At 51.3% G+C, this 26,177-nt stretch overlaps 1 protein-coding gene across 7 annotated transcripts in view; it reads left to right on the top strand.

The window, feature by feature from the left end:
• Sulf2 (sulfatase 2) overlaps positions 1 to 26,177 on the top strand; it is a 108,761-nt gene that overhangs the window by 70,303 nt on the left and 12,281 nt on the right. For all 7 annotated transcript variants that reach the window (XM_017796725.2, XM_017796724.2, XM_029560806.1 and 4 more), the window contains 8 exons: positions 6,569 to 6,720; positions 10,716 to 10,885; positions 16,096 to 16,246; positions 18,470 to 18,645; positions 19,865 to 19,993; positions 21,215 to 21,271; positions 21,633 to 21,762; positions 23,161 to 23,365. In XM_017796725.2, the coding sequence (XP_017652214.1) occupies positions 6,569 to 6,720; positions 10,716 to 10,885; positions 16,096 to 16,246; positions 18,470 to 18,645; positions 19,865 to 19,993; positions 21,215 to 21,271; positions 21,633 to 21,762; positions 23,161 to 23,365 (1,170 nt within the window). The remainder of the gene's footprint in view (positions 1 to 6,568; positions 6,721 to 10,715; positions 10,886 to 16,095; positions 16,247 to 18,469; positions 18,646 to 19,864; positions 19,994 to 21,214; positions 21,272 to 21,632; positions 21,763 to 23,160; positions 23,366 to 26,177) is intronic.

Genomic DNA, 26,177 nt, shown 5'->3' with positions numbered 1-26,177 from the left:
AAATGCAATTGTTATGAGGCAATTTGAGTTTGTTTCGGGGCTGGGGAGCTAACAGAAGGGCCTGCGCCTCCCATCAGGCAGTGAATGGCTCCCCAGCCTCACTTAATGCAGACAAGTGGAGCGAAGCAGCCAGGAAGGGAGGTGGCTGTGTGTCACTTGCCAGAGCTGAGCTGCCTGCTCCAGTAGGCAGCTGCTGTGCAGGGCAGGGAAGGACTTCAGGGCTGGTACCTCTCCGTGGAAAAAGAACCATATGGATTCCTACATCTGGCATCAATTAGACCAGATACTAACAGGACCAGAAGCTGGTAGGATTCGGGAACCAGCCCATTTGTGATGGTGAAGGTGTGTGTAACCCTCAGTGGGCACTTGTGTTGTGCCAATTCTAAACAATATACAGGTACAGTCAGCCTCCATCTCTGCAGGTGCACCTCTGTATATTCAACCGCTGAGGATGGGCTATGCTTAAAACAAATGTGACTGTGCTGGTCTGAAAACCTATGTCTCTGGAGGACCAGAGACTGAAATTAACCTCTGGTGTTCACGGGCCCTGGAATCAGTTGCAGACACCAAGTTATCGAGATTAGAAGAATGGGGCACAGTGGCTCAGGCCTGTAATCCCAGTACTCAGGAGGCCAAGGCAGAAGGATCAAATGTTCTAGACTAGCCTGGGCTATATAACCAGACCCTGTCACAGGAAAGAAAAGAGACTGAAAAAGTTGCCAGGGAGACATACATATAGCGTTCAATGTTGTGAATTACTCCAGGAGTTCCTTTAATGTGAGAGCTTGGGGTAGGGGGTGTGTGTTTGAAGTTGTTGGCTTTATTTTTGTAACGTTCATTGATTGGGTGTGTGTGCACGTGGTTGTAAACATATGGAGATCAGGGGACAACTTGCCCCTCTCCTTCTACTATGTGGGCCCTGGAAATGGAACTCGGGTCATCAAGCTTGGTAGCAAGTGCCTTTACCTGCTGAGCTATCTTGACAGCCCTGTTTGGAGTTTGTTCGGGTTTTACTGGGCAGTGTCGCTTCCTGTGGGAAGCAGCAGTGTTTGTACACAGCACCACACACCCATGTACTATAAGCTGTCCCTGGGTCCCTATAGCATATATGTGGATCGTTTTTGTCACACATACTTTTCTTCATTGACATTGCGTGGGTCTGCCCTCAGCTAAGATCCTCAAGGTAAAGCATCTCAGGGACCGACCCTGCTCATGTGCTTATGTCTGTGGACATTTTCCTGTGTGTTCTCTGTCACCTAACTGTCTCCCTCACCTATCCACTTTATAAAATGTGTGATCACTCTGTCACAGGGAGACAGGGAGGTGACACCACTACTCATCCTGTGTCCACGTGGGAACTGAATGAACAGTAATTGTCACCTGTGGATTGCAGTAAGGGACACACTTGACCCCTGATCCTGACGTCCTACCTGACCACACAGTTTATCCTTTACACAATCAGTTGACATACAGTGGTGACAGGCTGAACCATGCAGTGGAGGGTGTTTGTAAATAAACGATAGCTGCTGAAGTGTGTGTACTCATCTTTGGAGCCAGGAATTAAAGTCAGCTGAGACCCAAAGGACCACAGTCAGCCCAGGGCTTAGAAAACATGTTTCTCCTATAGGTGTAAAATTTCCTCCCAGGCCCTGGCTCACAGAGCTGGTCTGCCCCACGTTTTCGGAGGATGCCAACCCTGCTTCCTCCTTGCAGTTGCAACTCAGTCCAACTCAAAATGCTTTAAATACGTAGCAGTCCCAATGTCATGGGTGGCTACACTTCCTGGGGACAGCCCCCAGCTGGCACATTGTCCCTGGCCTTTCCTGGCTTGGCGTAGTCCTCGTAATCTGCTGCCAAGTTCTTCTGTCCCTGCACCATCCCCTGTTCCTGCACCATCCCCTGTTCCTGCACCATCCCAGCAGCCACAGCTCTCGAGTGCAGATTGCCCAGCTCCAGCCCCAAACCAGGCTGTGCATCTCACCCCCGCTCCCACTCCACTCCGACTCCTTCTCTTGACTGCAGCCCCCAGCCCCTGGCCCGTGCTAATCTCCTTCTCCCATCTCTCCCGTGCCAGAATAATCATTTCAAAAACTGCCCTGGGGAGTCTAATCAAATGAGAGAGAAATCTAATTTGGCACTAAAAGCCTCCGACTGAAGCCGTGTTTGCTAGGGCCTGGTGTAGCCTGGATAATAAGGTTGGTCTGGAATCAGTAAGGGTTGGGGACTGGAGAGAAGCAGAAGGTAAGAGGCGCAGACCCCTGACCCTGCCAGCCTGGCCAAGCGGTGGCATTTTTTAGCATTCAGAGCTGCACAGGTGTTGCAGACCTTAGCCCCAAGCTTTGGGGACAAACCAGTGGGATGGGCAGGTGGAGACCTGAAGACCTGGGAGGGGATTCAGTGGGCCTTTCCCTCTGGCCCTTGCTCACCTGCGTGCACAGTGAGGGGCTGATTCGTGCTTCTCTCTCTCTCTCTTTTTGTCTTTTTTAAAAAAATTTTATATGAATGTGTGTATTACATTACACCCGTGTCATGCAATGTGCAGTGACCATGGAGTACAGAAGAGGGTGTCAGGTCCCCTGGAACTGGAGTTATGGGCGGTTGTTTACCACCATGTGGATGCTGGGGTTCGAACCCAGGTCTTCTAGCAAGAACAGCTAGTATTCTTCTAGTATTCTTAACCACTGAGTCATCTCTCCAACCCTGATTCATGCTTCTTAAGTGAGCTGTGGGCTGGGTTCCTTTCAGTGTATGTCAAAGACTGGATATATTACCAGGAAAATGCACATGAACTACAACATCTGCAGGTGTGGACCCCTGTAAGGCTCGACCTGGTAGCTTCTCATTGCCAGGGAGACCTGGCTCCTGATCCCTGTGATGTCACCTCCTCCCTCCCTCTCCATCCTCCCTGAGCTCTTCACATGTCCCCAAGCTTGCTCCTACCACAGGAACTTTGTACCTTGCCGTTCCGCTGCCTGGCACAATTTCCCTCATATCCAGGCCTGCACACAAGAAATGATCCTTCAAATCCTGCCCCCATCAACCTGCTGGCCCCCTCTGTGTGTTTGGGGAGGCTCTTCCCGTGGAGGAGGGGCTGTAGGAAGTGGGGAGATAGAGATTGGGGCATGGAGGGTCTGCCACGGGAACCGAGGATGCCCAGGTTATTAGGTCTGGTTTCCTGAGCCAGACCTGACCTTGGCTGTTTCAGTTCTCACAGTATGGCTGTAAAGAACTGAGAGATGTTCTAGGTCCAGGTGATGGATGAAGTTTTTAAAAAGAACAGTTCTTGAGCAGGGCGTGGTGCACATACCTTTGATCCCAGCATTTGGGAGGCAGAGGCAGGCGGATCTCTGTGAGTTCAAGGCCAGTCTGGTCTACATAGTGAGTTCCTGGACAGCTGGGGCTACAGGGAGACCCTGTCTCAAAAAAAAAGACAAACAGTTCTTCCACTGACATTTTGTTCTGGATGGTTCTTTGTGGTGAGAAGGCTGCCTGGGTGTTGGAAGATGGGTAACTGTCCAGCAGCCCCCGGAGTCATGACAAGTTGTGGAGACCTTGACCTTATGTCTCTCGTGCTCTGGCAGAGCTGTTGATGCCTCCTGATTCAGAGGTCTTCCGTCACTCCTGACACCCAGCCAGGAACTCTCAGTCACTGCTTCATGATGCACCCACCTGCCTAATCACATCTAATGATAAACACTGGAAGCTGCTGACGGTCAGATGGTACAGCCTCCCCACCCCCTCCCATCGCCAGGTTCTCCATTCTTCTCCAACCCCTCCCAGAGGGATCCTCCTTCCTATTTTTGCCTCTCTCTGAAGCCCAGACTTTCCAAGCAGTCTTTCCTCTGTGTCCCCTCAGGTGCAGCCAGTCACCCTGGCCCTGCGTATCTGCTGGGCAGTCGGCAGACGCGTCTTTGATCTGCACCAGTTACTCTGGCGTCCAGCTGCCCAAGCTCCAGGGAGATAAACCTCTCCCCCAGGCAACTGCAGGGTCTCCAGGGATCCCACCATCATAGCCCTTTTCCTCTGAGTCAGCAGGCTTCCCCAACTGTGTTCTTAAAGGTCCCAGGTAGAGGGGCCCAACACAGCCCTCTAGGTCCACATCGGCCCTGCTCCCTCCTCTCTCCCACACAGGTTGTCCCTCCCTACCTGTCGCCTCATCTTGAGCACTGCACCAACATCCCCTGCACACTGTGCACCCCCTGGTCACAAGGTGTAGCCCAGAGCAGTGTGCTCTTGAGTTCTCTGTTCCTCGGACAGTTGGCTGCAATTGTGGTGGAGTGACTTGAGAGAAGACTGGGATAGGACCTCTGTCTGTCAAACTTTCCAAATGTTAATGGTGGCCTCAAAGGTTACAATTACTGAAAGCCTGTGCAACCCCTGGGGCACAGAAAGAAAACAGTAGAAAAGGAACCCCTCCCCATCTGGTCTGTTTCCTTGTCCCCCAGGGTTTCAGAGCTGCACCCCCCCCACCCCGTGACGGAGAATTCGTGTGGTTTTGTTAAAAGCAAGTGGTGTTGACAACAAGCGCAGATAGAAAAGTGCAAAATGCCCAGATGGCCAGCTCTGAGATATCACCCATGGAACGCAGGACCATCAGGCCTCTCCCTCTCCACCTCCTGGCCAAAGTCACACAGACCTCCACCTTCACATCTGGCCACAGATTTGAATTCCGTGTAAATGAGGCAGGATGGCATGTTTCTATCCGGCATATTTCTTGAGGTGGTACTGGGCTGTCGTATGCACCTGGGCTCTTGAATGCGGAACCAACTTGTGCCGCTCTCTGCTATGTAAATATTCCAGCGTTGCATCCTCCTGTCCTTTTCTCGGTGTGCTTTAGGGTTATTTCCAGCCGTTTGCTATAATGATTGTGCTGCTGTTGGCGTGGCCTGCCTATGACTTTGGATAAACGTGTGCTTTTTTTCTGTGTGTGTTTTTCTGTTGAGTACTCAAGTTTCACATCGCTGGGTCAGGGGCTCTATGTTCAAGTTTAGCAGACTGTGCCAAGGAGGTGCCCACAGTTGGCACATCCCCAACAATCCCCATCCCCCCCAGCTCTCATTGTTGTTGACTTTTGATTACCACTGTGTGACTGTGGACTACAGACTGCAAAGCACCCAGAAGCTTGAATGGGGAAATGACACTTGTCACTAACCTACAGCAGAAATGACATATTTGCTTCCATCATGCGCAAGGACCAGAGATCGGAATCCAGGACTTTGTCATTCATAGAAATCACTGACATTTTAAGCTGAGCATGGTGGTTCACACCTGTAATCCCAGCATTCAAGAGGCTGAGGCACACCCTGCGCCCCTGTTCAGCATGGAAGAAGCCAGAGCGGTCAGCATCCCTATTCCCTATTGGCAATTTGGGTAACCCCTTCAGAGGATGGTGTGATAAGAATAGGAGGTAGGAATTGGCTGGGCAGTTAGGGTAAAAAGACCCCAAAGAAATGTAGCCAGTTTCTTGGCTTAAAGTCAAAATGTCCTTGGGCCTGTTAGCAACATACTCTGTTCCAAAGGCCAAAAATGTCAAAAGTATTTGGGAGCTTGTGTCTAATCCTTAAAAGATTTTAGGGTTACCTCTTCAGAGGGGGGAATGTTGGAGGGGAGGGAGTGGGCATGGATTTGATCAAAACACCTTATATACATGTATGAAATTCTCAAAGTTTTTGTAAAAATTAAAAAAAAAAGAGAGACTGAGGCAGGAAGGTTATCATGAATTTGAAACCAGCCTGGGCTACATAGTTTCAGCCTAGCCTGGGCCACAGTATTAAACTTTTTTGAAAGAAAAGAGAAAAGAGGGGAGGGAGGGAAGGAGGGGAAGGGAGGGAAGGAGGGGAAGGGAGGGGAAGGGAAGGGAGGAGAGCCGGGAAAGGAAGACATTTGAACAGCCTGCTACAGTTGTTACCAGTATCACAAAATCAAATCTTTTCACTCATCACTACTTTGAAATTATTGCCCTTTTCAAGGTCTTGCTTTTGATATCTTAATTTTTAAATCACAAATTACCCTATTGAAAATTCTTTTTGTTGTTGTTTTATTTTGGTCTGGTCTGGTGGTTTATTTTGTTTGCTTTTGGGTTTTTTTGGCTGGGGGAGCTGAGTGGTACAGGGTCTCCCTGTAGCTCCAGCTGGCCTGGAACTTGCTATGCAGACCAGGCTGGTCTTAATCTCACAGAGATCTACCAGCCTCTGCCTCCCAAGTGCTGAGATAAAAGGCGTGAGCCACCACACCTGGCTAGTTTGTTTTTTTCTGGAGACAGGAGCTCACTATGTAGCCCTGGCTGGCCTGGAACTCACTATGTAGACCAGGCTGACCTCGAACTCATAGAGATACACCTGCCTCTTCCCCCCATGCAAATTCTTTTAATGTTCTATAACCATCTTTCAAAATAGCTTGATTTCCTCTGTAATCCCGTCTTTCTTATTTGGGGCATACAAACACCAATGAGAGGGGTCCCCTGACTCCCCCAGGCCTGCTAAAGAGTGGCGAGTTTGTTGGTCTCATGCCATGGGCATCAAGGCAGGCTGCCCGCTCTCTCACGTCTCTCATCTTTCCTTCTATCCAGCTTTCTTCGGGAAATACCTCAACGAGTACAATGGCTCCTACGTGCCGCCAGGCTGGAAGGAGTGGGTTGGGCTCCTTAAAAACTCCCGCTTTTATAACTATACACTCTGCCGGAACGGGGTGAAGGAGAAACATGGCTTCGACTACTCCAAGGTAAGGGCACCTTCCCCAGGCACAGGAGGGGACGTCCTGGGCTTTGTGTTATGATCCTCACACCTAACTCAGTGTGTGACCCTGAGCCGCCCCCTCTGCTTCTAGGGTTTTCCATCTCTTGAAGAATATTTTGGGGTTGTTGTTGGTGGTTTTTTTGCTTTTTTTTTTTTTTTTTGGTCTTTTTGAGACAGGGTCTCCCTGTAGCCCCAGCTGACCTGGTACTCACTATGTAGACCGGGCTGGGCTTGAACTCACAGAGATCCACCTGCCTGCCTCTGCCTCTGCAGGGACTAAAGGTGTGCACCATCACTCCCAGCTGAGAATTTGGTTTTTAACATTTTACTGAAGCAAGACATTCGTGTGTGGTGTGCGTGCATGTGTGCGCACGTGGTATATGCATGGGGTGCACACACCCTTGCCCTTGCACAGTGAGGCAAAAGGAAGAAGTTGGGCATCTCCCTCTGTGACTCTCCATCTCACTGAACCTGGAGCCAGGCTGACAGCCAGCAAACCCCAGAAATCCTTCTGTCCCCACACACACTGTACTGGGGTTACAGGCACCTTGTGCAGACACACCCAGATTTTTACATTGGTTCCAGGGATTTGAACTCAGGTCTTCACACCTGCCCAGATAGTGCTGTTACCCCTGAGCCATCCCCCACCTGCCCACCCCCGCAGCCCAATTTCTGCTGCTTATCTCTACATAATCTTCCCACGTGTATACAGACATGCTGATCCATGAGCAGGCCGTGAGCACTGGGAACATCCCGTGTGTGGTTTTTCATACGTGATCTACCCAGAGTAGACTCAAGGGGACAGTATCCGGGAAAGAGCTGTGCCAGCTTCACTCCCTGGTAGAAATATGGGGTGCCAGGTGTTCCCCATTTATGTCAGCACTTGGCTGGAGAGTTGTGGTGTTTTGTCATGATTTGGTTACTACCGTTTCTAAGGATCTCCTGCATCAGTACATACAGGGGGACAGAAGAGCCCCTTGGATGTGATAACACTCAGTACTGAATAGCTTAAATCAAGGCAGTAAAGGGGTTCCTGTGTTTAGGCTTCACAAGCTGTACAGTCTCTGTCGCAGCCTCTCAGGTCAGCCACAGAGAATATACACAAGACAAGTCAAGTGTAACTGTTAGTCAGCTTTCCATCCCTGTGACAAAATACTTGAGGAAATCAGCTTAACAAGAGAAAGGGTTTATTTTAGCTTACTGCTCCAAAGGGTTCAGTCCATAGACATCAGCTGCTGCTGCTGCTGCTGCTGCTGCTGCTGCTGCTGCTGCTGCTGCTGCTTTGCACCTGTAGAAAGCCAGGGCATCATAGCAGAAGTGCATGGCAGAGACAGAGATTTTTTTTCAATATTTTATTTATTATTTTTATTTAATGTGTATGCGTGTATTGTCTGCATGTAGTTAAGTGCACCCATGTCGTGCAATGCCCAAGGAGGACAGAAGAGGATGTCGGATGTCCTGGAACTAGAGTTACAGACAGTTGTCAGCTGCCATGTGGGTGCTGGGATTCAAACCCAGGTCTTCTGCAAGAACATCCAGTGTTCTTAACTGCTGAGCCATCTCTCCAGCCCAGGAACAGAGATTTAATACCCTTTTCAAGAGCATGCTCCAACTAACCTAACTTATTCCCACTAAGCCCTACCTTTTAAAGGCTTCACCACCTCCCAGTAGCACTGTAGGCTGAGACCAAGCCGCCCCGTGTGGGGCAGAAGGGACAAGTCACTTGGTTAGCAGTCTCCTGATTGGGAAGCTGAGGCTGCAGATCAGATTGAGGTTTGGAGTGAAAATGTGATGCTCTGTGGCTTAAAGGCTCTGGAAAGGGAGAGCTTTGTTGGGGTGACACAGCAGTGAGGGGGTGTGAAGAGGGGTCTCTAGTTCTGGGGACCAGTTTTCCCCACCTAGCAGCTAGAGGGATCTTTTTTTTTTTTTTTTTTTTTTTTTTGAGACAAGGTCTCCCTGTAACCCCAGCTGGCCTGGAACTCACTATGTAGACCAGGCTGGCCTTGAACTCACAGAGATCCCCCTGCCTCTACCTCCCAAGTGCTGGGATTAAAGGCATGCACCACCATGCCTGGTGCCAGAAGGAGCTTGAGAGGTAAAAATTCCATATTCTGACGTAGGGGACAGGGTTGTACTCTTTCTCTCCCAGCGCTGGGAGAGGCACCCAGTGACTGATCAGTACAGACACAGAGAACAGCACTTCAGCAGCTGGTGTGGCCCAGTGTCAGAGCTCTGCCCAAGTCACTCATGTGTCGATCTTTCCTAGTCTCCTGCTTGGAGAAAAAGCCTGTGGCCTCACTTCACTCTGCCTAGAGCCCTGTGCTGCAAGCTTCTCTGAACCCTCCATGGAGTCAGTAGAGATGGGAGTGCCTGCAGGAAGGTTCAGGGGCTCCAGGAGAACATGCAAGAGGGGTGTCCAAACTAGCCCTGTGTCTGGCTGCCCACTCATGGCTTCCAAACCTGGTACCTCTGTCCACCGACTTGAGCATGCCAGAAGTGAACCAGGGCAAAGTCTGGCTACGCCCAGAGGGCCACCACCAAAGGGCTTCCCACCTGTCACCTGTCTTTCGTGTGGCCCACTCCTTCTCCAGAGCTGAGCTTGGCAACACCCCCTCCCCATTCCCTTTCTTCTGGACCCTGTCCCCTAATTGGTCCAACCAGAAACCCACGGGGCTGGGAGGGTGGCATGTAAGAGCTTCTGTCCCCCTACAAGGAAACCCAGCATCCAGTCAATGACCACACTCTGCTGTGTTGATGGCTGCCTCCCACCACCCTGACCCATGCCCCCTCCCCTTTCTCTCTGCCACCAGAACTTGGTCCCAGCTAAAGGAAAAGCTGGTTCTCAATTGGGCAGCCTGAGCTAACAGTGATGCTGGGTCATGTGACTACTCATATGGATGGTGGAAGGGAGGAAGGAGACAGGAACCAGATGTTTCAGATTCCAGGGAATAGGCAGAGATAAAGGCAGTCTTAGCAAAGGACTGGACTTTGGGGAGACCCATGAAATGAGTGGCCCAGAGACTTCTGACAGATTACCTGTGACTCCACCAGCCATATTTACCAGTTTACTCTTACTGGTAAGAGCTGGAGTCAAGAAGGGGGTGATCACTGAGGCAAGAGCTCACTAGCTCAATTGTTCCCATGCCCCGATCTCCCTCAACCCTTCCCAGCCTAAGAGGAGACCAGCACAAAGCCTTCGGGAGCTCGGGTGTCCCCAATCCACCTCCTCTCCTAGAGGTAACCAGGGTCCTAGGATTGCCACAGGCAGCACCAACATTGCACAATGCTTTGTGTGTTCTTAGACTTCTAGATAAACGATATTGGGTCACACATGGGCTTTCACAACCTGGTCTTGTCACCCAGCACTGCACTGCAGTGTCTGTTCCTATTGTAAGATGCGGCTGCTGTGAGCAGCTGGGCCACATGAGCCCGCCAATCTGTGTAGCTGTAGTTTACGCATTGCCACTGCTATCGAATCCCATAGTGCATCCTCTCCTGGTAGGAGTGGAGGTCAGTGGTGGCTTTATTTGAAATTTTTACTAGTGCCCGGTGAGGTGGTTCACATCTCTAATCCCAGTGCTCAGGACTGAGGCAGGAGAATTACCAGCTCCAGGCCAGCCTGGGTTACATAGTGGACCCTGTCTGCAACACACAAAAATGTTTATTCACAGCTAAACTGGCACATGGTTCTAAAAGCACATGGTAAAGGTAGGTTTGGGACTGGGGATGTGGCTCAGTTGGTAGAGTGCCTGCCTACAGGCATCTCTCAGGTGATACAGATTCTGTCACACTGACAACAAACACTGACCCTTATAGCACATGCTTGTTTGCTGTATGTCTATACCGCGGGGAGCTCCATGAAGGCAGTGATCAGGTCGTGATTATGGCTTTGATTCTGATACCCAGCACAGTGCCTGGCTCACAGGGAACATTTAGTCCAAGTTCCCATCTTCTCACCGTCCTCCCTCTCCCCTCCTCCAGGATTACCTCACGGACCTCATCACCAATGACAGTGTGAGTTTCTTCCGCACATCCAAGAAGATGTACCCGCACAGGCCCGTGCTCATGGTCATCAGCCATGCAGCTCCCCATGGCCCTGAAGATTCAGCCCCCCAGTACTCCCGCCTCTTCCCCAATGCATCCCAGCACATGTAAGTCTCGGCTCCCACCTGACAAAGCCATGAGTCAGTCTGAGTGCCAACAGGGTGACATGGGGTGATATAGCTGTGCCCTCTCTAATCTTCTTGGTTAAAGGACTTAACAGCTGTGATGCCAACACTTGGGCGGGGGGGTGAAGGCAGAGAATCAGGAATGCAAGGCCAGCCTCAGTTACACAGAAAGCTTCAAAATAGCCTGGACTACATGAGACTCTGTCTCAAAAACAAAAACTAAAACTGGTGGGCTGGGGAGAGGGCTCAGTCAGTGAAGTGGTTGCTGTGTAAGCATGAGAAGCCCAAGACTGATCCTCAGATCCAGTGCTGGGGAGATAGAGACAGGTGGATCCCTGACACTCAGTAGCTAGCCAGCCTAGCTGAACCAGCAAGTAAGGCCTGTCTCAAAAAACAAAGTGAATGGTACTGGTGCTGGGGCACTGACCCAGCTGTGGTTAGTTATCTGAGAGGTGGCAGGGCTTGCCCACCTGACTGGTTCTTGCTATGTGGGTCTTTCCATTGGATAACACAGAGGGAGAGGCCACAAGAGAAATTGCTATCCTTTATAACCTGGCAAGGTACACACATGACTGTGCCGTGCAGTTGGTCACACAGAGCAGCCTACGTAGGGTAGTGGAAACCAAGAAGTGGGTCATTAGAGCCATCTTTGATGCTATCTGCCACACTTAATGTTCCCAGGTTACAGATGAGGAAACTGAGGCACAGGGAAGTAACAGGTACCTGAAATCACCCAGCTGGTATGACAAAGCCAGGGTTCAAATCCAGCCCCTGTTCACACTTCCCATCTCTCTGCCTACCCCTCCAGTCCTCCTCCATCAGACTGGCTAGTACAACTTTCTAAAAAGTTCTCTGGCTTTTCTCTTCCTCAAGCCACCTCTGGCTCAGCAGTGGCACTTGGCAGCCCTTGGGTGACAGTCCAAGGGGGCAAGGACAGGGCAATCTGGACTCCCCCTGAGTATTCAAGGTTTTGATTTTCACATCCATCAGAACATACTCCCCCCAACCCCTGCCCTGTGCCCACACTCGGCTGTCATTGCTTTCTGACAGCTCGAAGCTCTCAGAGGAGCAAGAGTGATGTGCTAGCCTTCCGATCCCCGGGAGAGCGGAAGTTGGCAGAAGATGATGAGCTGCGTTTGGGGCTGCAGGCCGCCCTCACCCTGAACCCTTATGGTCTCTCTATGCACATGTGTCTGTCTGCCCAGCTCCCCCTTGCTGCTGCCTTCTGTCCTCCTCCCATGAGTGGGAGGCCAGCTGTGTCCCATTCTGCCCCAGTGTTCCTACCAGCCAGGTGTGTGGTGTTTGACACTGCCTGCTCAAGTACCATCCCTTTGAAGTGAAAATTACAGAAATTGAAAACACATAGCATCCGCGCTCACCCAGGACTCTCTTTGTCTCACCAGGGCTTGTCTCTAGACAAATCATTTATAGTCATTTCCAAAACAAGTTTCTCCAGCTGGATATTCAGCTGTGACAGTCAAGGAGGGGTGCAGAGGGGACAGAGACCTGCATGGATGGTAGAGTTCTGGAGCCTCTCTGTGGATCTCTCCCTCCCCCAGCAAGCCTGTGTCAGCCATGCTCCTGGAGCAGGCCTGATGGACCATGACAGGTGCTGCTGGGCCGTGCCACCTCTGGTCACTCCTCTCCAACACCCCAGGGCCCTCCTCACCATCCCCATGTCACACACATGCACACACATGGATACACTTTCAGACACTCTAGTACAGACACACAGGAGCATGGAGACACACAGCACATAATACAGCCAGACACACACAAACATGGGCAGATGCAGGCATACAAACACACAGACACACATGTGAAAACACACAGGGACACATACATACACAGATACATTCACACAAGTACACACAGACACACACAGATAAACATATTCAGACACACCAAAAATTGATGCAAGCATTCAAATGCACAAAGGCATACACAGACATACAGATATGCACATACAGAAACACACATAACTAGGTGAACATAGGTACAGAAGCACACAGACATGTACAGACACACACACACACAAACACACACACACAAAGACACAGGTGAGCACACAAATATGTGTACACACACCTGTCAGTTCTTAACACATCTTCCAACACATGGTATCTGAGTGAGGGCACAGGACCGCCACAGATGGAGACCAGACCTGTGCCTGGAGTAGCAGGTGACAGGCTGCTGCTGCTCCAAGATGCACAGCGTAAGAGGTCCCACCGTGATGTGAAGGCATTGCCTCTGAACATCCTGCAGTGTGAGGACATGGGATGGCTAATTCAGGGTCCTTGAGAGACACCCAGACATTCCTTCAGTATTTGAGATCTGCTGGATCTTTGGGACCCCAAGGGACCCCAGCTTGGGGCAGGTGACCAGTTCAGCACAGGTCCCATGTAGCACCAGTCCAGCTGTGCAGTTTCTGACCCCACACTGCCTCCCAAGTAAAAGGATCATGGAAGACACTCTGGCTCCTGGCCACATGTACTACCCTCCAGGCAGATGCCCCCAGATGGGATGGACCATGCCAGCTTGGCTCCTAGTGGAGTCAGGGACAGCTATTGTATCCCAGAGTCTAGGCCTGGGTCAGAGGGAGTGACTTCCCCACATAGCAGCTGTCAGTGTGGCTCTGCCACCACCCTAGCAACCCCTCTGGCTCCTCAAGAAAAGAGGCTTGTTTCCAAGAATGTTCTACACCTGGGTCATGCCCTGAGCTGGCCATGAGGGACAGCGGCATTTCTCATAATCAAACAACACGTGGGCTGGGAAGGATTTAGCAGCAGGAGGCTGCGGCTCAGCCAGTGAGGGCCAGGAGAGCCTGGAGGCCCTGGCTTCCTCTGTGGCACATAGTAACAGCTCACTGTCTGCCAGACACCATTTCCATGCAGGCCCTTTTGACACGAGACATAGTGCTGGGGTCTGCAGAGGGAGCATTGACCGTTCTGATGAGGAGACTTGCCCTCCCCTCACTCCACGCCTCAGAACCTGTCCTCTCAAACAAGGCCCAACACTCAGCTGGCTGGGGTTGGGGTGGGATCTGAGGGGACCACAGTTGAAGCCAGATCCACTGGATAGTGAGGGGTGCCTACGTCTGTATTTTGGTTTGTTTTGGTTTGTTTCAGGGAAAGTCTCACTCTGTCCAGCCTTGAACTCATGATCCTCCTGCCTCAGCCTCCTGAGGACTGAGATTACAGGTATAGGCCAGCAAGTCTGCCAGGTTTTAAATAATGCCACTTGGGGATGGAACAATGGTTCAGTAGATAAAGATCTTGCACAAAAACAAGGACCTGAGTTTGGGTCCTCAGCACCCACATGGGTGTGGCAGCATGCGCCTGTAACCCCAGCACTTGAGAGGCGGAGACAGGAGGATCCCACTCCCAACAAATGGCTAGTAAGTCTGAACAACTAGCAAGCTCTAGATTGAGTGAGAGAGAGACCCTGTCCAAAAAACTAAGGGCCACCGACAGGATGGCTCTGTGCTTTAAGGTGCTTGCCATGCAAACCTGGAAACCTGAGTTTGATCCCCAGGACCCATGAAAAGGTAGAGAGAGAGAACTGACTCCAAAGTTGTCCTCTGACCTCTGTATGCATGCCCCCCCAAAAATAATGATTTCTAAAAATTTATTATATTGTGGGCCAGGAGTGGTGGCACCCACCTTAGTCCCAGCACTTTGGAGACAGAGACAGACAGATCTCTGTGAGTTTCAGGCCAGCCTGGTCTACATAGTGAGTTCCAGGACAGCTGGGGCTAAAGGGAGACCCTGTTTCAAAAAGACTGAAAATTTTTTTATCATACTGTATTTATTTATTGGAGGCAGGTAGGGGGTGTCTGGGCCACAGACAACTTGTGGGGAGTCCGTTCTCTCCTTCTACCATGTGGGTCCCTGGAGTCAAATTCAGTTTGTCAGGCTTGACCACAGGCACCTTTACCAACTGAGCCATCTCTCCATCCCATGGTTGATTTTTTTTTTTTAAGTCAGATGAAAAATGATTAAAAAAAGATACCCACCATTGATCTCTGGCCTCCACACACACATATGCATGGATACACTCACAGAATCATAATCATGCTCCCACGATAGTGCCCAATAACGGCCCTACCCAGGCATGAACTGAGGGGACAGAAGGTGTTTGTGGTTTGGGATGGAGTCTTATGTTTCTGGAAGTATCTGGAAAGTTCCAAGACTAGCAGCTGCTTAGTGTTCCAGTAGGAGTGTGGGTTGGAGTTCACCTGAGCCCAACAATTGAGGCCCTCAGACAGTCCTTGATGTTGGGGAGTGCTTGGTGATGAGATGGCGTTGCTGGAGTTCCAGCCCTGGGGTCCCCTCTGGCAAATTAGTCCCCCTCCTAGGTCTGCCTCTGGCTAGTTAGACTCCTTCTGTTGCCCCATTTCTCACTACAGGAGAATTAGAACAGCACTGAGGTCTGTCATACTAAGCGAGCTGCAGCCACCACCCACTGATGGTTACTGGGAACTTGTTCATTAATAATCACCGTTGGTCATGTGGCAGAAGGCCCAGGGCCCAGGGCTCCATCACTGAGTGAGACCCTGGGGCAGGCTGCTTTCCTCTCAAACCCCAAGACTTCTCTTTAGTTAAAAGGGGAGATAAATCACAGTGGCAAGAACAGCTGTAACAAGTCAAAACCATGTATCCTGTCCCAGATGTGCACATGGATAGCTGTAGCACATCCTCAGCATGCAGGCTGCACATGGATAGCTGTGACACACTTGATTTTTATACTTATTTCCTGCTTTCAAACCAAAATCAAGTGCAGAGGGCTATTCTGTGGCCCTCCCAGGGCTGAGTCAACCACCACACACAGACCAGCGATAAGAACCTAGCTGGCCTGAGGCTCTGAACTGGAGCCTGTTCAAAAGGTTGATGAGCAAACTCCAACTGTTCTCAGAGCTAAGACTCTCGCCTAAGAACTGAGAAGGGCCTGACGTTTGCATTTCAGGGCTCCAGGTCATTTAATGGCCCACTCTACACCTCTAGGGAGTGGAGGGAGGAGGGTAAAGTTGGTAGTTAGCAGAGCCCCAAAGGTGCCAGTGTCCACTTACCCCCAGTTGGAGCAAGCCATCATGGCACAGGGGGGCCTCTGATCTGAGGCACTTTGTGGGTAGGGGCTAGGCTGACACACATACACCCCCGCCCCAGCCTGACCACCTGTGTATTTGCCATCAGCACGCCGAGTTATAACTACGCTCCCAACCCAGACAAGCACTGGATCATGCGCTACACGGGGCCCATGAAGCCCATCCACATGGAATTCACCAACATGTTGCAGCGCAAGCGCCTGCAGACACTCATGTCCGTGGACGACTCCATGGAGACGGTAGGCCTCATCCCCCAACACCTAGCATGCCTCTCCAGGGCAGGAGCTCCCAGCCATGATGGGCTGGAACCTTCTGCCCTAAGGATCCTTGAGGGTGTCAGCTACAGAGGCCTAAAACTAAAGTCAGCTCAGAGCACTGTGTAGACCTGGGAACAGGTCTCCGAGCAATCAGAGGGCAGCCTCTGCCTCCTGGGACTCTCCTGGAACTTTCCCTACAGCCAGTGCTGCCTGGTGAAGCTTCTTGTTGCCCGTTCCCCTTCTTTCTTTTTAAATTTTTATTTTATTTATTTATTTATTTATTTATTTATTTATTTATTTATTTATTTATTTATTTTGGTCTTGTTGAGACAGGGTCTCCCTCTAGCCCCACCTGGCCTGGAACTTACTATGTAGACCAGAACTCACAGAGATCCTGCCGGCCTCTGCCTCCCGAGTGCTGGGACTAAAGGCATCCCACGCCTGGCCTCTTTTTAATTTCTTTTTGAGATAAGGGATCACTTTGTATAGCCCAGGCTAGCCTAGAACTTACTAAGTAACCTAAACTGGCCTCACCTCAAACCCGTGGTGAACCTCCTGTCTCTACCTCCTGAGTTTTAGTTCTAAGCAAAAGCCGCCACGCCTGGCTTCCCTTTCCTTTTTCCTTAATTTCTTTTCTTAAACCACTTAGAATTTCAGTAGCTTTGTTGCTATGATTCATATACTGTACAATTTACCCAGTGAAAGTATACAATGCAATGGCCGTTTTGCTTTGTTTTTGAAACCGGGTCTCATGTAGCCCAAGTTGGCCTTGCACTCGCCATGTACTTGAGGATGACCTTGAACTCCTGATCCTCCTGCCTCCACCTCCCTGGAATTATAGGTATGAGTCAACACACCTGTCTTATGCGGTGCTGGAGGTGGAACCCAGGGCTTCACACATGCTAGGCAAGCACTCCACCAACCAAGCTACATCCCTGGTCCCCGGTGGTTTTAACTCACAGAGTTGTACAACCATCAGCATCTTCATCACCCCCTCCCCAAAGACTCCTTGTCCTAGCCAGGGCCCCTTGTCTTCAGCAGCTCTTTCTAAGCTCTGGACTTGGCACTCTAGACCTTCCATGTAAATAGAATCATAGAAAATGTGGCCTCTTATGACCGGCTTTTTTCACAAAGCGTAGTGTTTTCAAGGCTCATGCATGGTGAAACATATGTGAGAATTCATTTCTGATAACTCAGTGGGTAAAGGTACCAAGCCTGACGATCCTAGTTCAATTCCCAGGACCCATTTGGTAGAGAGAACTGTCTCCCCCAAGTCATCCTCTGACACACACACATCCACAGCCACCCCCCCCCCACAAATGTAATAGAAATGAATGAAGGGGAGGAAGTAGGACAGTGGTCTATATTTATCCTTGTGAACTACGGGTGCTTTAAAAGGTGAGAGCAGGGGCTGGAGAGATGGCTCAGCAGTGAAGAGCACTGTCTGCTCTAGCAGAGGACCTGGGTTCGATTCCCAGCACCCACATGGTGGGCTACAAACTGTCCTTAACTCCAGTTCCAGGGGAATCCAAAGCCGTTTTCTGACCTCTGCAGCATTGCATGACATGGGTACACTCACATACATGCAGGCAATCCCCCCCCCCCCCCCACACACACACAAATGTAATAGAAAATTAGAATCCACTTCTTGTATTGAGCGATCTTATTTTATTATGTGGACTGACAGCACTCATTTCAGTGATCCATGGCTATCTAAACTTAAATTAACAAAAATACAATAAAATTTAAATTCCATTCTTCTGTCACACCAGTCAAAGTCCATGTGTTCCATAGCCATGTTGGGCAACACAGACCCCCATGCCACCACCATCATACAAAGTTCTGTGGGACAATGTGTTACAGGTCACAACTGGCTTCATTCATTCATTCACTCATTCATTCATTCATCAGTGTCATTTACTGAGGGTCAGTGCACATGGGGTACAGCTGCTAAGGAACAAAATGACAAGATTCTTGTGCTGATAGAGCTTCTGTCTCTCAGTGTGGGGAGGCAGACAGTCAGCAGATAAATCCAAGGAACAGTTGAGGAGGGGCTGAGCAGTCAGTCCCAGGGGCCTGGGAATCTGTCCCCCACCCAGCTTCATGGTTTGGGATGGAGTCACATGTTCCTGGAAGCATCTGGAAATTTCCAAGGCTAGCAGCAGCCTATTCCAGTAGGAATTTCACCTCCGGCCTCTGTTGCAGATTTACGACATGCTGGTAGAGACAGGGGAGCTGGACAACACCTACATTGTGTACACCGCTGACCACGGCTACCACATCGGCCAGTTTGGCCTGGTAAAGGGCAAATCCATGCCATACGAGTTTGACATCAGGGTCCCATTCTATGTGAGGGGCCCCAACGTAGAGGCTGGCTCTCTGTAAGTGTCACCTGTACCCTTAGGCCAGGTCCCAGGCTCGCCGAGAGACCTCGGGTTCTCCTTGACTCTGAAATGGCAGCCCAAACTGTACATACACCACAGGGGTATCATTTTGGCAGGCGAACCTCAGACCATTTGGCACAGCCATTGTGTCACCCAGGGTGGAGTCCAGCGAGTTTTATCTCCTTACACTCAGGCAGGAGAAACCAGGGACCATGAGCACCTGTGAAAACAGATAGTGTGGTGGGGCTGTGTGCCAGGAAACCCCAGGAGCTGCGTCCAACATGAGGGAAGGGTGTTCTGATTTCTATCTCAGTGGGTAGCAACTGGTTTGGTGGCTGTGGGACTTGCCCAGGGAGCCGTTACCACCTACCATCCAGTGGCAGTGGCAAGCTGTCTCTCATCCCATCTTTCCCCGCTGTGGGTCACAGTCCTCAGCCAGCCATTCTCCTTGGCTAACCTCTGAGATGACAATCTGGAGCCTGAACAGCAAAGATCAGAGAAAGGCTAGGAGTCATGGCAGCCTTGTGCCTGCAGCAGCTGGGGTGTGAGGGAGACCGAGGTCCAGGCTTAGCCAAGGCTGAGGTGGTCAGGCACATGCAGAGGAACCCGGACAGCAGGCTAGGCTGGAGGTGCCAGCAAGGAGGAGAGACAGGGCGAGAGCTCTAGCAAGACAGAGTTGAGATTCTTTCACATAACCATGGGAGTGACAGCTCATCCCCCATGCCACCCTGCTGGTTGGCTGCAAGTCTAGGTTGGGCCTCACTCACCCAGTGACCACTAAGATGTGGTCCAGCTTCAAACTTGACAAACCAAGCACTTGAGGTTTGTCCCTGGCCTCTGGTTATACCAGAAGGTGTTTCACAGCCCTCTGGAGGAAGAACGTTCCAGGTACAGAGGACAGCAAGGATTTAGAAGCCAAACTATGCCCAGCCTGCAAGGATCAAGGGGGCTAGCCTTTGTCCCAGAGGCTCAGGGTGAGGGGTGGCCCTTAGGGCTGGTAACCTCATCAGCCCAGCACCCCACAGTGTGCAGGGAGAAGAAGGTATGCAGAAAAGGGGGAGTCCAGCTGAAGCAGGGCCTTGGCAAGGGCTAAGGAGGGTGGAAGTGACAGGACAACAGCCTCACTTGCCAGTGTCCCTCCCTCCTCATCCCCAGCTGCCTTTGTCCAAGCAAAGCCACTACCAGGTGGCCAAATTCCTACTCCCCCATCTCTCAGGAACCCCCACATCGTCCTCAACATTGACCTGGCCCCCACCATCCTGGACATCGCTGGCCTGGATATTCCTGCAGACATGGACGGGAAATCCATCCTCAAACTGCTGGACACAGAGCGGCCAGTGAACCGGTGAGAAGTGGGTAGGGCAGACCTAAGGAGGGATGCAGGCTCCTCAGCATGTGAACATGACTCAACCATGGGTCCCACGGCTCTAGGGTACCCCATGCTGCCCTGTGGAAAAACAAAGTGCCTCCTGGGACTCCAACCTCCCATCTGGAATTATGGGCCCTTCCACAGCTAGAATGATGGCAAGCTAGAAACAGCAGTTGCAACAGTGGAGTCACGGGAACACTAAGGGAGCACGTACTGTGCTGTGTCAGGGGATTCTGATGTGTTGGTCCAAACATTACAGGGTAAGGCAGGCGCCTGTGTTATTTGAGCCCAGAGAGGTTCTGTGATTTGGCGTCTAAGAATTCAGACTCTTCATCACCATGTCTAGGGCTTTTATGGCCTCAGTGACAGGGGGTGTGACTGGACCACGTTCTAGATATTCTGGGTAGCAGAAGGGCCCAACAGTTCTGGGGTGAACACACAGGTGGGCTAAAACAGGAGGGACTGGAAAGAAGGGCAGGAGTGACCCCTGGTGGCCAATACTGAAACTGCCCGCTGGGTAATGCCTCAGGGCCTGGTGTCCCATTTTGGCCTGGGTCTGAGTCTTTCCTCGACTGCCTCCCAGAGGGTCCAGCCCTGAGAGTGATCCAAGTCCACATCTGGCTGTCCTGCAGGGGAGTGTTTCCACTGAGCCTCGTCTCTCTGTAGCCTAAGGGAGTTAGAAGAGTTGGAAATGGTCATGCCAGGATGTGGGGGCACTGGCTTGGAAGCCAGGACGCTTGGGAGTTGGGGTACAGAGTGGAATGTTATCTCTCAGTCTTAGTACCCCCATCTGTGAAATGGAAAAGAGGGCACACTTTATATATCTATGCTTCAGTTACATAAATCCATCTCTAATGGGTCAAAAGGAGCCACCGCTGTAAATACTCATTAACTCGGAACTGAGGAACACCATCTCTCCCAATATTGGGGGGGCTCCTGGGAGACACCAAAATGGATACATACCCAGATGTCCACATGACTGGGTGACTTCACCCTCAGCTAGGCATTCAGAATCACATCTTGGAGAAGTGGTCCAGAGCATGTAGAAACCTATCCAGTGTCCCGCTGGCCACTTACCACAATTGCTGTCTGACCTGGGGTCTGGACTGCCTGTGGACCAGGCTGGGAGTCATCCCCTGGGACTGGAGGGACATGGGAGGCCCTGCAGGTGGGAAGCCGGCGTTGCTTGTTTTCCAGGTTCCACTTGAAAAAGAAGCTGAGGGTTTGGCGCGACTCCTTCCTGGTAGAGAGAGGGTGAGTGTGGGGCTAGGAGCCCCTACAGCCTTGAGGCTATAGGACGTAGGTGGGTGTGGTGTGGGTGATTCAGAGACCGTGCCCAAAGCCCCAGGCACACTGTTGGGTGGCAGATGCAGAATTCGCATCTGGAGGCCTCATGTCATCCCTTTAGACCTGTCTGGCCTGACTGTATAGAGTCTTCGTTGCTCATCTGTTCCGACACAGGTCATCTGGGAGGGCTCCTATAAACTTACTGAAGCCCAGGTGCTCTTAGCAACTGAGCCCACATCCTCCACAGAGCTAAGTTGAAGGGGGGAGTTCAGTAGCCGAGGCACAAGTATTCACCACCCCAGCTCAGCCAGCCCTGCATCCCCCACAGCAAACTGCTCCACAAGAGAGACAGTGATAAGGTGGATGCCCAGGAGGAGAACTTCCTGCCCAAATACCAGCGTGTGAAGGACCTGTGTCAGCGGGCCGAGTACCAGACGGCATGCGAGCAGCTGGGGCAGGTGAGGACATGGGCCAGCATCCCCTGGGGCCTCCAGGGTGTGAGGCCCATGGGTGCTGCCGGTGTTGGTCATGATGAAGTGGGCAATCCCCTTTCATTAGGCTCTGGTCCCTGACCCTGTCAGAGGAACAGTGTCCTGTGGGTGTGTGACACTGCTGTCTGGAAGGCACCAGTAGGCAGTCTTGGGAGGTAAATAGCTTTGCTTCAGTGTTCATCGCTGTGGTGTCCTCTCTGTGGCTGGGTTTCCTTTTATAAAAGAAATAGAAAATAGCCTTCCTACAACCCAGCATAGCTGTGGATGTGGCCTCAACACGTTTGTAGACTACAAGGTCATGTCACAATGTGAAAACATTAGACACCCTGCCAGTGGGTTGGAGCTGGTCAAGACAGGAGGGAAGAGAATCCTGTTAGAGGGGTTGGTGGGATCCGACGAGGGGTCTCAGAGGTTGGCCCTAGGAACGAGAAGAAGATGGATACAAGAGAGATTGAGAAGGTAAAACTATTTAATTTTTTTTTGGCAAATGCCTTAAACCAGATGTGTGAGAGAGAGAGAGAGAGAGAGAGAGAGAGAGTGTTATAACTACACTGTGTCTAGTCCCTGGTGATGGGGAATTGAGCCTAAAATGAAGTGGAAGGAAGGTCTTCTGCAGGAAGTGACATTAAAACATACTGACCCGAAGAACAAAAGGCTCTGGTCCATGAAGAGCGGAGCAAAGCATTCTAGGCAGCAGAGTAGCACATCTATAATCCCAATATTTGGGAGATGGCGACAGAAGGATCAGGAGTCCAAGGTCACCCTCAGCTATATAGTGAGTTCAAGCCACACTGGGCTACAGGAAACCGACCTCAGCACTCAGGAGGTAGAGGCAGGCAGTTGTCTATGAGTTTGAAGCCAGCCTGGTCTACATAGGGAGTTCCAGGCCAGCTAGGGCTACATGGTGAGACCCTGTCTCACACAGCAAGTGCCAAGGGCTGGTGGCAGCGGCATATTTGGGGTGATGAGTGATGGAGCTGAGGAAGAGCAAAACAGGAGGCCAGCCAAAGAGAGAGCCAAGGGGTAGGCTGACAGCTGACTGTACCACAGTTAGCAGCCTGGGGTTTGTCCTGAAGACAAGGTCTTAGAAGGTTCTAGGTCGGAGGACCATGAGCCAACTAACCCTGAAAATGGACTGCTCAGCCACATATCAGCACAGTTTTAGGCAGGCTAGAGCAGCTAAATGAGGGTGTAAGGACTGCAGGAGCATCTCACTGGAGGTGATGGACAGTCCAGCTGAGGTACAAGTTGGGGCACTGAAGAGGTTTGGGCCTTTGGAGGTAGCATTTGTCATGTTCACGGAGAGACATGTGGTGAGCCGGATGGCTGGGGCCCTGGGGCCTGAGACGCTGCTGTGTCCTACAGAAGTGGCAGTGTGTGGAGGATGCTTCCGGGAAGCTGAAACTGCACAAGTGCAAGGGCCCCATGAGGCTCGGTGGTGGCGGTGGTGGCCGAGGCCTCTCCAACCTGGTGCCCAAGTACTACGGGCAGGGCAGCGAGGCCTGCAGCTGTGATGACGGGAACTTCAAGCTGGGCCTGGCTGGACGCCGGAAGAAGTTCTTCAAGAAAAGTAAGTGCTGCGGCCTGCACAAAATGGGGCAGTAAGAGGGGTTTGGGGAACTCCATGTGAACTTTCAGACAATCCCACAGATGCTTGTCTCCAGGGCTGGTGGTGTCCTAAGAGCAGGGGACACAGCCATAGTCAACACAAACCACCATTCCAAAGGGGTGACAGCACTAGGCCAGGCCCCTGGATGGCTTGGGCGCCAGGGCTGAGCACATGGGGCCAGGCAGGGCCCTCTGACCTGGACAGGGCAGAGATGAGGTCAGGCTTGTATTCTCCAAGCTCCCTCAAACAAGAGGGAGCAGGCAGACAGTGAAGGGCCTGGTCCAGAGACCTTAGGTGGTATGGACCAGGCCTTAGCATCAAAGGAGGAAATAAATGGTCATCTCTGGAAGTGACTTGAGGGACAGCTGTCAGAGCACACTGACACAGTATAAAATGGTGGGTTCACCTGCCCTTAAAATCCATCTGTAGTCCACAGTGAGCACTGTCAAGGTCACTCACAGGCATGTTGCCTGACAGCTGAGGTCAAAGAGCTCTGTCCTGTCCCAACTCCGCACTATAAACAAATATCCTTCCCAGTTTCAGTGCCCCCAAGGGCAACACTGAAGTGGTCTGCTAAGCACAGGAAGCCATGATGGGTCCTGTTGAAAGAGCACGTGGGTCAGAAGGTTCCCTCCGGTCAAGAGCTGTAGAGCTGCTGTGAGTTCAGTGTGACAGCATTAGCATCTGTTGAATGAAAGGTCTTTTTAAATTACATTTGTTTAATTGGGGGGGGGCTAGTTACATTCTGTTGTGATAAAACACTGACTAAAAGCAACTTTGAAAGGAAGAGATTTGAGTTACAGTTGACAGTCCTTCCTTAAGGGAGGCCAAGGCAGGAACCTGGAGGCAGGAACTGAAGCAGAGGCCATGGCTTGCTTCCCCTGGCTTGCTCAGTGACCTCTTTTTTTTTTTTCGGTCTTTTTGAGACAGGGTCTCCCTGTAGCCCCAGCTGGCCTAGAACTCGCTATGTAGACCAGACTGGCCTTGAACTCACAGAGATCTGCCTGCCTCTGCCTCCCGAGTGCTGGGATTAAAGGCATGCACCGCCACGCCCGGCTCAGTGACCTTTCTTATATCTCCCAGGCCCACCTGCCCAAGGATGGCACCCTGCACAGTGGACTGGGCCATCCTACATCAATTAGCAGTTAAGAATATGCCTCCCAGACATGACCACATGCTAATCTGATGGAGACAGTTCCTCAAATGAGGTTCCTTGAATGCCACAGTGCACGAGTGGAGGTCAGAGGACAACTTAGGAGCTGGTTCTCTCCTTCCACCATGTGGGTCCCAGGAATTGAACTGAAGTTTCTAGGCTTGGTGACAGGTACCTTTCCTTGCTGAGCCATCTTGGCAGCTCCAAATGCAAGGTTCTGTGTCTATTGGTGGATGCTTGTAGGAACCTAGCTGTGTGGATCCCCCAGGAGCCACTTAATTGTAGGCCGTGACTGTAGGGCCTGAGGATTGTGGAGAGCAAGAACAGAAGCTGAGGCGGGTGAGCCCCACCCTGCAGTAACAGCTGTCCAAGCCTCACACCTCACTCCAGAGGGAGGGAGACCACAGGCCTCTTCTGGGCTCATCTGAGGCTGAACCATCACAATGGGAAAGACACAGCCGCAGCCCCCCGCCGCCCCCAATGACCTAGGAGGAATGAGCCCTGACCCTGCCATTGGAAGGAAACTGCAGGTATTTGGCGGCCCCCAGGTGCCTGCCCCACTGACTGGATGTGTCCCCTCCAGACCCGGGTATGCTGCACGCAGCCACTTTCTGACCCCTCAAACCAAGGGCAGCCAGCACCTAGATATTTAAGTTCTTTTTTTTTTTTTTTTTTTTTATTACTGTGGTAAAATACACAAAAAATTTACCATCTTGCCCTTTGAAGTATCCAGCCCAACAGTGGTAAACACATTTTCACCCAATCTGTAGAACATTTTGTTTAGCAGTGCTGAAGCTTCTGCCCCATTAAGCTCCGTCTCCCCATTTCCTGCCGGCAGCTACCCCTTTACCGTAGCAGGATCGGACTGCTTGGAGCCTCACGTGGCCTGAACCAGAGGCATCTGCCTTTTTGTGGCTGACTTTTCTCACTATAATATCCTTAAGAATCATCCACATTGCATCCTGTGTCAAAATTCCCTTCTTTCTCAATGATAATCCCTGTAGCCCAACCAGAGACATGGGTGTCCAGAGGCAGTGTTTCGAACTGATGAACTGACCAGCTCTGTCCACGGGACCTATCACAGTGCTTCCTGGTTGCTGTGCCCTGTTTTGTTTCCTCCCTAGCTGATTTTTAGCTGAATATAATGATTCCAGATGGAGTTGCACAGCCAGCATCTCCTTGCTTTGATACTGTGCTAGATAGCTTTAGTGTCAACTTGACACACCTGGCTTGTGGGGAGCCTCAACTGGGGAATTGCCTCTACTGGACTGGCCTGTGGCCATGTCCATGGGGCATCTTCTTGATGAATGATGTGGGCAGGCCCAGCCCACTGTGGGCGGTGCCAGCCCTGAGCAGGTGGGCCTGTGTTGCATAAGAAAGCAGGCTGAGCAGGGGCTAGGGGAGCAAGCCAGTAAGCAGAGATCCTCCATGATCTGTGCTCCAGCTCCTGCCTCCAGGTTCCTGCCCCGAGTTCCTACCTTGGGCTCCCTGATGAACTGTGACCTGGGAGATGTAAGACAAATAAATCCTTTCCTCCTCAAGTTGGTAGTGATCAGAGTGTTTTGTCACAGCAATGGAGAGACAAACTAGAACAGAAATTGGTATGAGAGAGTGGGGCAC

This window comes from Nannospalax galili, unplaced genomic scaffold (assembly GCF_000622305.1).
Source record: "Nannospalax galili isolate Female #2095 unplaced genomic scaffold, S.galili_v1.0 scaffold492, whole genome shotgun sequence".
Classification (NCBI taxonomy): domain Eukaryota; kingdom Metazoa; phylum Chordata; class Mammalia; order Rodentia; family Spalacidae; genus Nannospalax; species Nannospalax galili.
Note: the sequence above shows the minus strand (reverse complement) of the source record. Positions and strands in the feature narration are given on the sequence as shown.